The 13434-nt window shown below is 38.8% G+C and overlaps 1 protein-coding gene across 1 annotated transcript; it reads left to right on the forward strand.

The window, feature by feature from the left end:
* The first annotated feature begins 3619 nt into the window (after nucleotides 1-3619).
* On the forward strand, nucleotides 3620-6949 carry LOC145777084 (exportin-2-like). The gene has a single exon (XM_082588372.1). The coding sequence runs from the start codon at nucleotides 3648-3650 to the stop codon at nucleotides 6552-6554; it is 2907 nt and encodes a 968-aa protein (XP_082444498.1). The 5' UTR covers nucleotides 3620-3647; the 3' UTR covers nucleotides 6555-6949.
* The last annotated feature ends 6485 nt before the right edge of the window (nucleotides 6950-13434 follow it).

Here is a 13434-nt window from a genome sequence, read left to right on the forward strand (position 1 = left end):
ACAGTGACAATGACCCCTTAGTGGCCTGGTCAGACAACTCCAGTCGATCAGTCATTGCAGAATTGATTGTCAGTCGTTAAGGGGCATCCTCAGTTTCTTCCCGCTCTTGTAGGCTATTGCTTTAACCATGAGTCTTTTGGCTTGGGCCGATACAGAACGATCAAAAGAGGCAAGGGCAGCTAGTTCTTCAGACAGATACCACAGGTGGGAGGAAAACGTGGATAATACAGCATTCGACACTGCAGTGTTAATTCTGGAATAGTGAAATATGCTTTAAAAGACTTCAAAAGATTTAGATTGTTATTCGGGGCTGCAGCAGGAGATTCTATCCATGCCTTAAGCTAGGTACAATTTTGTAGCAAAAATACACATCTGCAAGAACCCACTCACTTTCTCTTTCTGTAAGTTTAAACTGGTCATAAAACATCCAAACTTTTAATGAGTACCAAATCTTCGACATTTCTTTATGCATTGGGCCAGGAGTCATAAAATGAACACCCCTCGGAGGAATAGCTCCCATAAAAATTGATGAGAGCTCTATAAATTCTCTGTTATCACGTAAATCTTTTCTTTCCTTCAAAGATTATTCAGCCCAAGCTATTAGATCCACATCGATGACTGTATCAGCTATTGTGGTGAACCTCGTCTTGTCTATGAACTCCCAGCGTGTTTGAAATCTTTTAAATACTAGAGCATCTGGTGAAGCAGTGCTTCCCATGATTGTGGTAAAAGCTGTTTGTACTAGCAGCTCATGAATATGATGGCGGCATGCTAGATACAATAGGGGCCTAGGTCTTTTTGCAGCTCTTGTTCAATGAGGACACAGGAGCCATTTGCTCGGAACTCAGCTTTAAGTTTTACATGAATTTCATGAAGTTTTACATTAGCTTGGAACACCTAGACTTAGGGACATGAAAACAGTACTTACAGGTTATCTGCTGCCCAGGTCGCTGGATTTCTAGTCACTTTAAACAGTGTTATTTGTTTACTTGCAACATCACAATTTAACAGGTTAGAAAGGTAAATTGTAGAATTGTGGTTTTTGGTCTACACTATTGTTTAACTAAGAATCCATGCACGCAAAACCCTAAAAAGTAGTTTTTTCAAAATATATAACTGCTTTTCTACTCAAGATAGGCATATTCAATGTTCAGAAAGCATATAGAAAACCATGTCTTCTGCATCTTTAGACACCAAAAGCACATCTCAAGCTCAAGCAGTTTTCGAGATATCTAAATTTTGCATTTTTAGGGGGATGTAGAACATAAGGGGCCTTGTGCACTAGGGTGGCTCGTTTTTGAACTTTTTTTTTAAATTCTTTTGGGGTAGTGGGGAAATGGTGCCAATGAGTAAGAAAACGCTCATGACAGAATTTGAGATTCGTGAAAAATTGTCTTCAACCTCCTCATGGGGCCGAAAAATGGGGCCAAAAACGCATTTTTTTTCAAAAATATGTTTAGTTTGGATAGATACAATATTGTTTAGACATATCTAATTAGCCTAAGAAAAAAAATTGGAGTCATTTGAACTATTCCTTCAGCTTCCTCACAGCTTCTGAAAATTTCCATTTTGCTAAAAATTTCGCATTTTTGTGGGTGGTTACATGATACATAATTGCGTTAGACATTTTGCCAGCTATAAAACGTCATTGTATTTCTCTTTATAGACCTGCCCTGAGCTGTTGCGTCATTTTTTAATGAAATTGGGTTAATTTGGTAGGAAAAAGTGACGTCTTTTATTTGAATTTACGTCACTGACGAAGTTTGTAGTTATGTAACCACAAACAAAAATGCAAAATTTTCAGCAAAATGAAAATTTTCAGAAGCTGTGAGGAAGCTGAAGGAATAGTTCAAATGACTTCAATTTTTTTTTTAGGTTATTTAGATATATCTAAACAATATTGTATCTACCCAAACTAAAAATATTTTTGAAAAAAATTGCGTTTTTGACCCCATTTTTCGATTTTTGGGCCCCATGAGGAGGCTGAAAACAATTTGCTGTGACTCTCAAATTTTGTCATGATAGTTTTCTCACTTATTGGCACCATTTCCCCACTACCCCAAGAGAATTAAAAAAAAAGTTCAAAAATGAGCCACCCTATTGTGCACCTTCTAAATTATCTTCAAATTTAAAATTTTTTTGCAAGACCTCATTTTTTGTAAGGACGAAACTTTTTAAGGGTTAGCAGTAAATTTCAAAAAAATGATTTTTAAGGACCACCCTAATGCAGATGTAGCATATAGGTTGACCCCTACTTTCTTTGCTGAAAATCGGTGACATTTTTATTCTCTTGTGTAAATGTCAACTAGCTTATTCCTGGTACTGCTATTGAATTGAATTGCTATAGAATTGACATAGCGAAGAAATTTAAAAGTAGAGCTACTTAAGCTGCCCCAACCAACACAGTGTTACCAACAGCTGATGAAACACAAGCACAAAACATCACTTTGGCTACCGGTACATAGTCGCCAATTATTGTTTTCAGCAATAAAAAGAACCAGATGAATAATAGCAATGTTTAACAGTAACCTGCTTAACCATTGTTGATTGTTGAATTGTGTGACATTTTTGGCATAAAAATGGAGTAGCCTACTGTAAATAAATGAAGAGAACAGCAAAGCAGTAATATATGTCTGTGACCACTGACCGAGACTATTTAAACATTTCTTTTATCATTTTTTATTTTTATTCTCACATAACATACACTAGTAGTAACTTAACGTGTCATGTTGCAATGACAAAAACGTCATTGCAGTCTTTATCACACATTTTGATGGCCTACCGTATTTTACGGACCATAAGGCGCACTTTAAATCCTTTTTTTCCTCATAAATTGATCGTGCGCCTTACGGTCCGGTGCGCCTAATGTATGGATCAAGTGCGGTAGTGCTGTATTGCCTACACTCAAAACCAGTACCGATACTACTATTATATATGGTCCGGTGCGCCTTATGGTCCGGTGCGCCTTATGTATGAACAAAAAACTGATCAAAGCAATTTATTGACAGTGCGCCTTATAGTCGGGTGCGTCTTATGGTCCGTAAAATACGGTAGTTTTGTTTGAAATCAATGACATTGATCTTTTTTTCATGGCAGCACTTATCCAGCTGTTTTGAACTGAACGCTCACATGGCGAATAATATTCACATTGCGTCACTGGAGACACTTTTTTTAATGTCTACAAGCGTTGATTCAATGCAAAATGTGATTTCTTTGCTGACGCATTTCTGTAATCAACATAGATTTGCATGGCACTTTTTTACTCACACAATTCATTAATTTGTTTGATCATTTCTAAAAGTGAGTAATAAAAGGTCGAATGCAAAGGAACCGTAATGGAGAAAAAATTTTTGTCTCGCCTATCATGGGTCGAACCTTTCTTTTTGAGGTTAAAATCACTTGTGAAAATCTTTACCTATACTCGAGTATATACACTTATTAGGTTAAAATTTACAGCAAAGTTACATGCACTACGATTGTTAATCATTTAAAAGTTCTAAAATGCATCGCGGGCCGCACCAAAACGTCGTCGTGGGCCGCGTGTTTGAGACCCTTGTTGTAGATTGTATTAATATTTCAATGAATTTATATTGTAATATTTACTGCAGATCACGTTAAGACTTGTTTATAGTGTTGGGTCACGTGAAATGGATCAAAGTGCATATCAAACTATAGTTGCTTACTTGGAACAGACACTATCTCCCGATGCAGCTACACGATGCTCAGCAGAAAAATTCTTGGAAACTGTAGAAACTAATGCTGGATATTCATTGCTGTTGCTGAAAGTTATTGAAGATGGTGGAAAGATAGAAAGTCAGTCAGTTGTAGCACTTGCTGCTGCAATTACTTTCAAAAATTTTGTCAAAAGGAACTGGCGTGTTGTTGATGACGAGTCTAATAAAATATGCGAAGATGATCGCAGGGCAATCAAGTCTACCATCATCAATTTGATGCTACACAGCCCACTGCAATTTCAAAAGCAACTGAGCGAAGCTATAAGCATTATTGGACGTGAGGATTTCCCAAAAAAATGGGAAAATCTTCTGGAAGAAATGAAGAGTAAATTTGAATGTGGTGACTTCCATGTGATTAATGGAGTTCTACAAACAGCTCATTCTCTCTTCAAAAGATACCGGCACGAATTTCGTTCTGATAAATTATGGATTGAAATCAAACACGTTCTGCAAACATTTGCTCTTCCACTGACCCATCTGTTTGAAAATACAATAAAATTGGTTGAAGCTCACACCAATGACAGTAAAGGTCTAAAAGTATTATTCAGTTCACTCGTTCTAATTGCAAAAATATTTTACAGTTTAAATTACCAAGATTTGCCTGAGTTTTTTGAAGACAATATGACTGTTTGGATGAGCCACTTCCACAACCTACTAACTGTGGACTACGAAATGCTACATACGGACAATGAACAGGAAATTGGATTGCTTGAGCTGTTAAAGTCACAGATTTGTGATAATGTCTCTCTCTATGCACAAAAATATGATGAAGAATTTGCCAAGTTTTTACCACAGTTTGTCACAGCGATATGGAATTTACTTGTTAACACAGGGATGGAGGTGAAGTACGATTTGCTGGTGTCAAATGCCATGGGATTTTTGAAGTCAGTTTGTGAACGTCCTCAATACAAGGCTCTGTTTGAAGCTGAAGGAGTTTTACAATCGATATGTGAGAAGGTGGTGATCCCAAACATGGAATTTAGGAATGCAGATGAAGAGCAATTTGAAGACAACCCAGAGGAATATATCAGAAAAGATTTAGAAGGCTCAGATGTTGACACTAGGCGCCGTGCTGCATGTGATCTAGTTCGAGGGTTAATTAAGTTTGCTGAAGGCCCTGTAACACAGATATTCTCACAATATGTTGGGAGCATGCTTGATCAGTATGGATCTAACCCAGCTCTCAATTGGAAGAGCAAAGATGCTGCCATTTACTTGGTAACGTCATTGGCTCAAAAAGGATCAACTGCTAAGTTGGGAACCACTAAGTCGAATGAACTGGTCAATCTAAAGCAGTTTTATGCTTCACATATTTTATCAGAGTTAAGTAAATCAAACATTAATGAATTGCCTGTATTAAAGGCCGACTCTCTGCGTTATGTTGTGACTTTTAGGATTCAACTTGGTCATGACACACTTTTGGCTGCTTTTCCCCACATGATAGAACTTCTTCTTTGTAAGAGCCACGTTGTCCACACATATGCTGCACATGCCCTTGAACGCATACTCATGATTAAAGCAGAGAATGGCAGCCCTGTAATAACCAAATCTGATATTTTACCACTTTTGGAAAATTTACTAAATAAATTGTTTGGTGCATTAAACTTGGATGGTTCGGAAGAGAATGAATATGTTATGAAAGCAATCATGAGGGTTTTGTCTCTTGGCCAGGAGGGTTTAATGCCTTACATGCAGCACTTGGTGAATGGTCTCACACAAAAACTTACCGTAGCCAGCAAAAACCCTAACAAGCCGCATTTCAACCATTACATGTTTGAAGGCTTGTCCCTCTGCATTCGAATCACATGCGCTGCAGATAAATCCGCCGTTTCAAGCTTTGAGGAAGCTCTCTTTGGAATTTTCACTGATATCTTGATGAGAGATGTGACTGAGTTCATTCCATATGTATTTCAGATTATGTCCCTTTTACTTGAGTTGCATGCAGCTACAATTCCAGAAAGTTATATGAACTTGTTTCCCCATTTACTTGCCCCGGTTTTGTGGGAGCGCCCAGGAAATATTCCCCCACTTGTGCGACTTCTGCAAGCTTTCATTGAAAAGGGTGGTGGTCAGGCTATGGGGTTGGAAAAATTAAACAATGTTCTTGGAGTGTTTCAAAAGTTAATAGCATCAAAAACAAACGATCATTATGGGTTTTACTTGCTGAATTCGTTGGTAGAACATGTCCAAGCAACTACTTTGGAACCGAACATGAAACAGATTTATTCACTTCTTTTTCAACGCCTCATGCGAAGCAAAACGGTCAAATTTGTCCGAGGTATTTTAGTTTTCTTTGCTATTTATATTATTCAGAATTCCGCTGATTCCTTTCAAAAAATGATCGATTCCATCCAGTCCAATATGTTTGGAATGGTCTTGGAGAAGCTTGTGATTAGTGATCTTCAAAAAGTCCTTGGAAAGACTGAGAGAAACATCTGCTCCGTTGGATACACCAAGCTGCTTACTTCTTGCACTGCTTTACTTGATGAGAATTACGCACAGTTTTGGTCTCCACTCTTGGAGGCCATTATTGGTTTGTTTGAGCTTCCCAGTGACGATTCTGTTCCCGATGATGAACACTTTGTTGAAGTTGAAGACACGCCTGGCTACCAGACAGCATACTCACAGTTGGCATTTGCCGGGAAACCAGCTCATGATCCGATCAAAGTAGAAAATCCCAAAGAATATCTTGCTCAAAGCTTGGCTGCGCTTTCTAAGCGGGTTCCTGGTAAGATTCCTCGCATGCTTCAAGTGCTCAACGGAAGAGCTCATGGATTCTTACAAGAATATTTGACGGCCGCTCAAATACAACTTGTGTAATCATATTTCTGATGTATATTGTCTTTTAACTAGAAGCTTTACAAAGACAAGTTCTTGAGAAAAACGTTTTGTGAACTTTCTATATTGTGTCTGCTAACTTGTAGATGTGCGATCTTTCATGAGGGGATTCCATGTGCTTTTGACCTACCCATGGAGCAATCAATCTATGTATTATAACGATTGTGCCCCCTTTTCCCGATCGTCCCATAAGGTATTGGAACAGCCCCTTCAAAACGTTTTCAGACCTGTTTTGAGTTTTGTAGATTAGATTTATTGAGACAGATCCAGCCAATCATTGGCCAACTAATATTTGATGTGTCATTGGTTTTTCGAGTTGGCTCTAGTTTTTGAAATATTTTCAAATTTTGGGTTAAAAACAATCAAATGTTGTGGTAGATTGGATTGTTTATGAGTCATAATGCTCAGACCAAGTGACAAACGGTAGTGTAGATACATGAAAGACCATCAATCAAACAAAAACAGTCTGGTCCAAAGATCACATTTAGGCCATAAATTTGCTGTGAGCAGCAGAATATTTGTATATTCGTGATTTTATCATGAAAATACAAAATGTCAAAAAGCGGAACCAATCCGTCAAAGCCAACGTCAGAATTCACTGCTCAAAAAATATTATGGTTTGAAAGCGTTGAAACACCTCGTCATTTTAGTTTCATTCTACCGCACATCAGCTAAAGTTTCATCATTGTAAGCTATCTGTTTGTCTGTTCGCGTTGTGGCTTTGTACAAAATTAATCTGTTTAATGATGCTGCGAGTCCACTGCATACTGGCAGACTTGGACAGCTAGATAATTCTAGTTGTCTAAATCTATAAATTAGAGCGAAATGTCGGTAATTCTACTGTAATTCTAATCTAATTCGGTAAAAACTTGTTTGCTTCAATTGTAGTTCTAATCCAATCTTCTGTTTTGCTAAAAATTTTAGTTTGTCCAATAGTATTTTTGGAAAATAAAAGGATACTGCGCTCTTATCAACCTTATACAAAGAAAATGCCATAAAACAATCAAGTTCAAAATGTCATCCCTTAAGCAGCGAAGTCGTGAAAAATTCGATTAATCTATCAATTCACTGACGTCACAATGTATATTTATAACGCGAGTGGTTTTAGTGCTGTGATGGCGGAATGACACTTTGATCCCCAGTTGCCACTTTGGCGTTTTTATCCAACTAAAAAAAAATTGTGACAAATGCGTCTAACTAATTCTAATCTAATTTAAATTCTACTCTAATTTGTGAAAACTTGGATAGCTTCTATCACTTCTACCATCCCTATTCTGATCCTAGTCTAATTTTTAAAAGCTTAAATTACTCTAATTACAGTATAATCTAATTTCGAAAGGCTACAAAAACTCTAGTTGTCCAAGTCTGCATATGGGCCTTAACATCTTAACACACGCCGGCAATAACTTTCAGAATCGTTTGTTTGTTATGCTGTAGTTTGTACATTGTCTGAGGCGCAAATGTTATGCTTTTATTGTAAGCTACAACAAAATGGTGGTTTCCCTGACCCAGAGTGTTCATCATTAAAAGTGAATTAATTTGATAATTAAAAGTATACGCAGTCGGCAAACTGTTTCCTCGAAAGTATCGCACTGAGAATCACACTTCGCTAATACCTTCACTCTAAGGCAGGGGTTCCCAACCTTTTTACGATCTCGTACCACTTGGACGCTCTGTACTGCCAAGCGTATTACTTCTTGCAGAACAACCAATTTGATCAAATAATATTTTATTCAGAAGAATAAAATTGGCCTACTAAAATAACACTAAAGCACCGCAACTAAATTTAATAAGATTTTTGTTTAGTGTCCACCAATTGGTCGATGCGCTGTGTAAATTTACTAACAACGCATCGAAAGTCATTTCCGGGCGCACCGAGTCGGTTTCGATTTTTTGATTTGATGTTCATCATTAGCCTACTGAAAATCCATGCTCGCATTTCCACGTGGAAGGGAAAATCGGTAGCTGTGGAACAGCATGGGAAGCTAGCGTTGAATATGAAGAGGCCATACTGAGCCAGAAGTTTATTGGAGAACATTCCTTGTAACTGTTATTGAACATTTTATTCCGATCTATTCTTAGCTTACAACTAGCATTATTCAACGCTATTTGCAGCTTAAGCTATGAAACAGTAGATGATATCTATAAAGAGCAATCATTAGACATAATCAACGCCCACTGTCCAACAGCGTTGTACGGCTTTTCAAAGCAAAAGTAACTGTGTTCCTTGTTGACAATTGACATGACGACCTGTATTTTGAAGATCGTAATGATACGAAGCAACAAGAATGGTTACGTAACAATAAGAATAGGCTTGGGAAAAAAAATTGTAAACAAAATATAAAGTTGTGAAATCCAGGTTTTTGTGAAAAAAACGGAAGCTACCCGCGTACCACCTGAAAAACCTTCGCGTACCACAGCTTGGGAACCCCTGCTCTAAGGGTTGCAAGAAGTGTCGTGTCTTAAACGTTTTCTGCCTAGGCTGGATATAGTGCAGGCCTTACTTATTAGAACAATATTGGTGTAGCCTATTGAAAACGACAATAATAAACGAAACAGTTGCTTGCCGAGTTCTTACATATTCCCAGGGGTATCTATGCATATTCCCTACTCACTCCAAATCTCCAGTTCTTCAGATTTATAAACATTGACCAGTCCAGTCAATGCCGAAACGTAAAAGAAAGATAACTAGCAAAAATTGTTAATGCATGGCCGGATCACTCAAGCATGAAAAAAATAGAATGGAGTAGAGATTCAGCAATAATATTAAATGTGCGGAGAATCGTTTCTAACATGTCGATGTAAATGAATCAATATGTTTCGTTCCTAAATTCTGGTTTTAGGGCCTGGTGGTGAGCTGGCTGCATAGCTGAGTGATGAAAGCCCTGGTTCGACGTTAGCTAGCTGGTCACAGCGATTTTCACCAACACGTTCTTCTTTTATTATTTCTTTGCTTCTAAGTGCTTCTGTGCCAAACACTAGACAGAGAATCGTCTTTTATTTTTTATGGTCACAGCGGTAAACCATAATGTCTTCTTGGGAAAATTTTAACATAAAGTTCCCTAATCCGTTCGTCTGTATATAATGACCGAAGAAACACACACTTGAACTTCTTTTCAAACAGTGTATTCCTGTAAAATTAGCCCGAGGCTACCGAAAACGAGGGGGTGCAACGCCTACACCACTGAAAACTGTCACTACAGAACAGATTACTTGGATAAAAGACGGAACCTTTGTCCAGCTAGCAAGCACTAAGCCAACAGTTAAATGTGCGGCCAACTTTCAAACAATCATTTTACGAATGACCAGAATAGATATCAATATCTCAAATTCACGTAGAAAGTAACTGTGACGCAATAAATGAAAGACAATTATGAAGTCATTCCAACAGGTGTTTAAAGCTGATGTAATATTTCCTGTTTAAACAGGCCCAAACAAGTTTGACACAAGTCTATGAACGATGGTGCAATTTTGGCACATTTTCTAGCAACTTCCATGACGTAATATTCAGTAGACTTGAACGGTTTTATATGACGTTTGATTTGTACAGAGATTGGCCGTAACACTAGCACGCCGGTTCGACACCGCTCGAGAGCAAGCGGCTGTGTCTTTGCTAAGTGGTCACAGCGGTAAACCATAATCTCTTCTTGGGAAAATTTTAACATAAAGTTCCCTAATCCGTTCGTCTGTATATAATGACCGAAGAAACACACACTTGAACTTCTTTTCAAACAGTGTATTCCTGTAAAATTAGCCCGAGGCTACCGAAAACGAGGGGGTGCAACGCCTACACCACTTAAACTGTCACTACACAACAGATTACTTGGATAAAAGACGGAACCTTTGTCCAGCTAGCAAGCACTAAGCCAACAGTTAAATGTGCGCCAACTTTCAACCAATCATTTTACGAATGACCAGAATAGATAGCAATATCTCAAACTCACATATGCAGTACTGTGACGCAATAATGAAAGACAATTATGAAGTCATTCAAACAGGTGTTTAAAGCTGATGTAATATTTCCTGTTTAAACAGGCCCAAACAGGTTTGACACAATTCTTATGAACGCTGGTGCAATTTTGGCACATTTTCTAGCAACTTCCATGACGTAATATTCAGTAGACTTGAACGGTTTTTATATGACGTTTGATTAGGTGAACCATTGTCTGGATCATAGCGGCCCCTAGTTATGACAGTCTGACATGGCATAACTAAAAAAGAATTGACGACAATTGTGAGCCAATGAATAAAAACACATGATACACTAATTGTTTGAATCACTCACGTTTAAGTTAATACGCAAATACAAAGGGCATGCAAAGAATGAACAGCAATAAGAATAAACACGACGATACATGAAATTGGTACCATAGGTACACACTAAATGACGCTATATACAATAGTTGCGATAATAACCGACTGTTCCGGGCTCAGACAAGTATCGGCCACCGCAGACAAAACCAGGCTCAAACCCTAACACTTAGGTGTTCTTTACGGGGGCGAGGCACGAAATATCCCTCAACACGTAGTCTACTTTCACTTTCCCCGTACTCTCATCATAGTTGCAGACGGCAACTTTGGCTCTACGAACCACAGGCTTCCCTTTCCTAATTTGTGGAACTACCTCATGCACCCTCCCAAGTTGATACTTCCCACGTTTACCAATGTCTTGGAGAGAACCTACCACTACAAGTTGACCAGGCTCCAAATTCTCGGCCATTTTTAGCCATTTTTTCCGGCCCTGAAGACCTGGCAAGTAAAAATCGATCCATTTACTCCAAAACTGATGAGAAAGTGACAAATTGAACCGATAATCCCTTCTTAATTGGTCACGATCATGTGGTTGCCCAACAGCACAGTATGGGTCTAAGTATGGGGTCAAAAGTGAGGCAGGGGTGATGACAGTGAAATCCCTAGGGTCGTCACTCAAAGGTACCAAAGGGCGTTCGTTCACGATCCGAACGGCACTGCCTGTGTACGTAAGCAGTTCAATAAAATTGGGCTTACGAATTGAAGAGTCCAAAATGTGAAAAAAGTATTTAATCACATCGGCCATGAAACCAAACCTACCAAGCCGAAATCTAGCCAAGACATCTGCCAGAAGGTTTAACAAATCAGGACAAGAAAACATTACATCATTAACACAAGTTCCTCGAAATTCAGACTTGCCATCGTAAACAATACGCTTTTTTAATTGTGACGTCACAAAGTATGGTAAATACCATTCAAATCCCTTGACATTTCCTGCTTCACCAGCACGCTCAATATAGCCATTAGATTTAAGATCTTTCATGGTGTCAGTAAGGAAATCACGAAGTTCAGGTTGTTTTAAAGCTTTCTTTCTTAAAGCAGCAGCTCTATCTGACGCCAACACAAAATTGTTAGGTAAATCAATATCTTCCTTCAACGGAACAGGTATCTCAAATCGACCATCTTTCAACTCAATATTCGGTTCGACAAGTTCTCTAGCCAAAATATCATTGCGAGACAATTCACAGGTTTCATTTTGCAAAGTCAAATCCTGAATGACTTTATTCAGGTCTGCTATTTCCATATCGCGAGACTCAATTTTACGCTGAAAGCCAGAGATGACATCCGACTCTGAAGACGTCTGCACTCTGCACACTTTAGCAACGCTTTCAACTAAGGGTGACTTACCACCACAAGCCAACCAACCGAGAGGAGTGAGCAAAGCATGCGGTTCACTACGATTGTCACCAACACGCTCTTCTTTTGCACACATCAAATAAGCGTTGTCGTTGCCAATCAGTAGGCTACATCTACAGTACTACAATCATTCAAATGAAACATATTCACGTCATGAAAATGACGGAAACCACTTAAATCTTGTTTATGGGGTAAAGTTTTAACATCGTCAGCCCAAGCTGGGTTAACCACCGAGGTTATATCACAAAACAGTTCATCAGTCTCTAACGACTGGATGTTGAGTTTAACAAGGTCAGCACAAGTAGGTTTCTGACCAGCCAGAGTATCCATTTTAAACGACGCTTTATCATACGGTTTAAGACCAAGTTCGCACACCAAGTCACTCGAAACAAAGGTCAACTGCGAACCAGGATCATGCTGACAATACACCAACTTCGATTTGCCAGTCATTGGATTCAAAACACGAGCAGCAGTAACGCGGTTAAAGGCTGCTTTAACATTTCCAATCTTAACATTACGCACAGGAACTCTGGCACCAGCCTCATCTTTACCGACCGAATCCAGAGAATCACGGGACGTCACATAAAATTCATGCAGAAGAAAATAGTGTTTCCTATCGTTGGTAGGTCCACACTTACGACAGTTATTTGCATGATTACAGTCTCTAACTATATGCTGGCGCAAACAATTCAAGCATTTGCCAGCTTTCACAATGACATCTCTCCGATCTTTAGGTGTCAAGCGCAAAAATTCTTTACAATTAGACAAAAAATGATATTCAACTTGACCACGTGACGAACAACAAAAACACGCCGGTATGTCACTACGTCTGGCCACACCGCCGCGCGGTGTGCCAACAGCAGTCGAGTACTGCGAACTCCCTGAAATCACATTATCATGGGGTTTTACCGACGTCTGCCTAACCGGACATGAAGGCAATTTTCCTTTGCCAAACTTTTTAAAATGCTGCGACTCATCAGAATCGCCCATTAGCATAATGCTAAAATCAGTCGACTTGCGCGTTTCCTCCCGTACTACAAAATCAAACAAACTCTGAAAAGTAGGTTCCTCAGTGCTACCATACTGATCACCTAAAAAGTCAAGATAACGCTGCTTAGCGTCAAACGGGAGTCGTTTAGCCAAATCCAAAACAAAACGTCCTTCTAATTTATCACGCTGACCATAAGCTTTCGCG

Source organism: Aplidium turbinatum, chromosome 9, assembly GCF_918807975.1.
Source record: "Aplidium turbinatum chromosome 9, kaAplTurb1.1, whole genome shotgun sequence".
NCBI classification, from domain to species: Eukaryota; Metazoa; Chordata; class Ascidiacea; order Aplousobranchia; family Polyclinidae; genus Aplidium; species Aplidium turbinatum.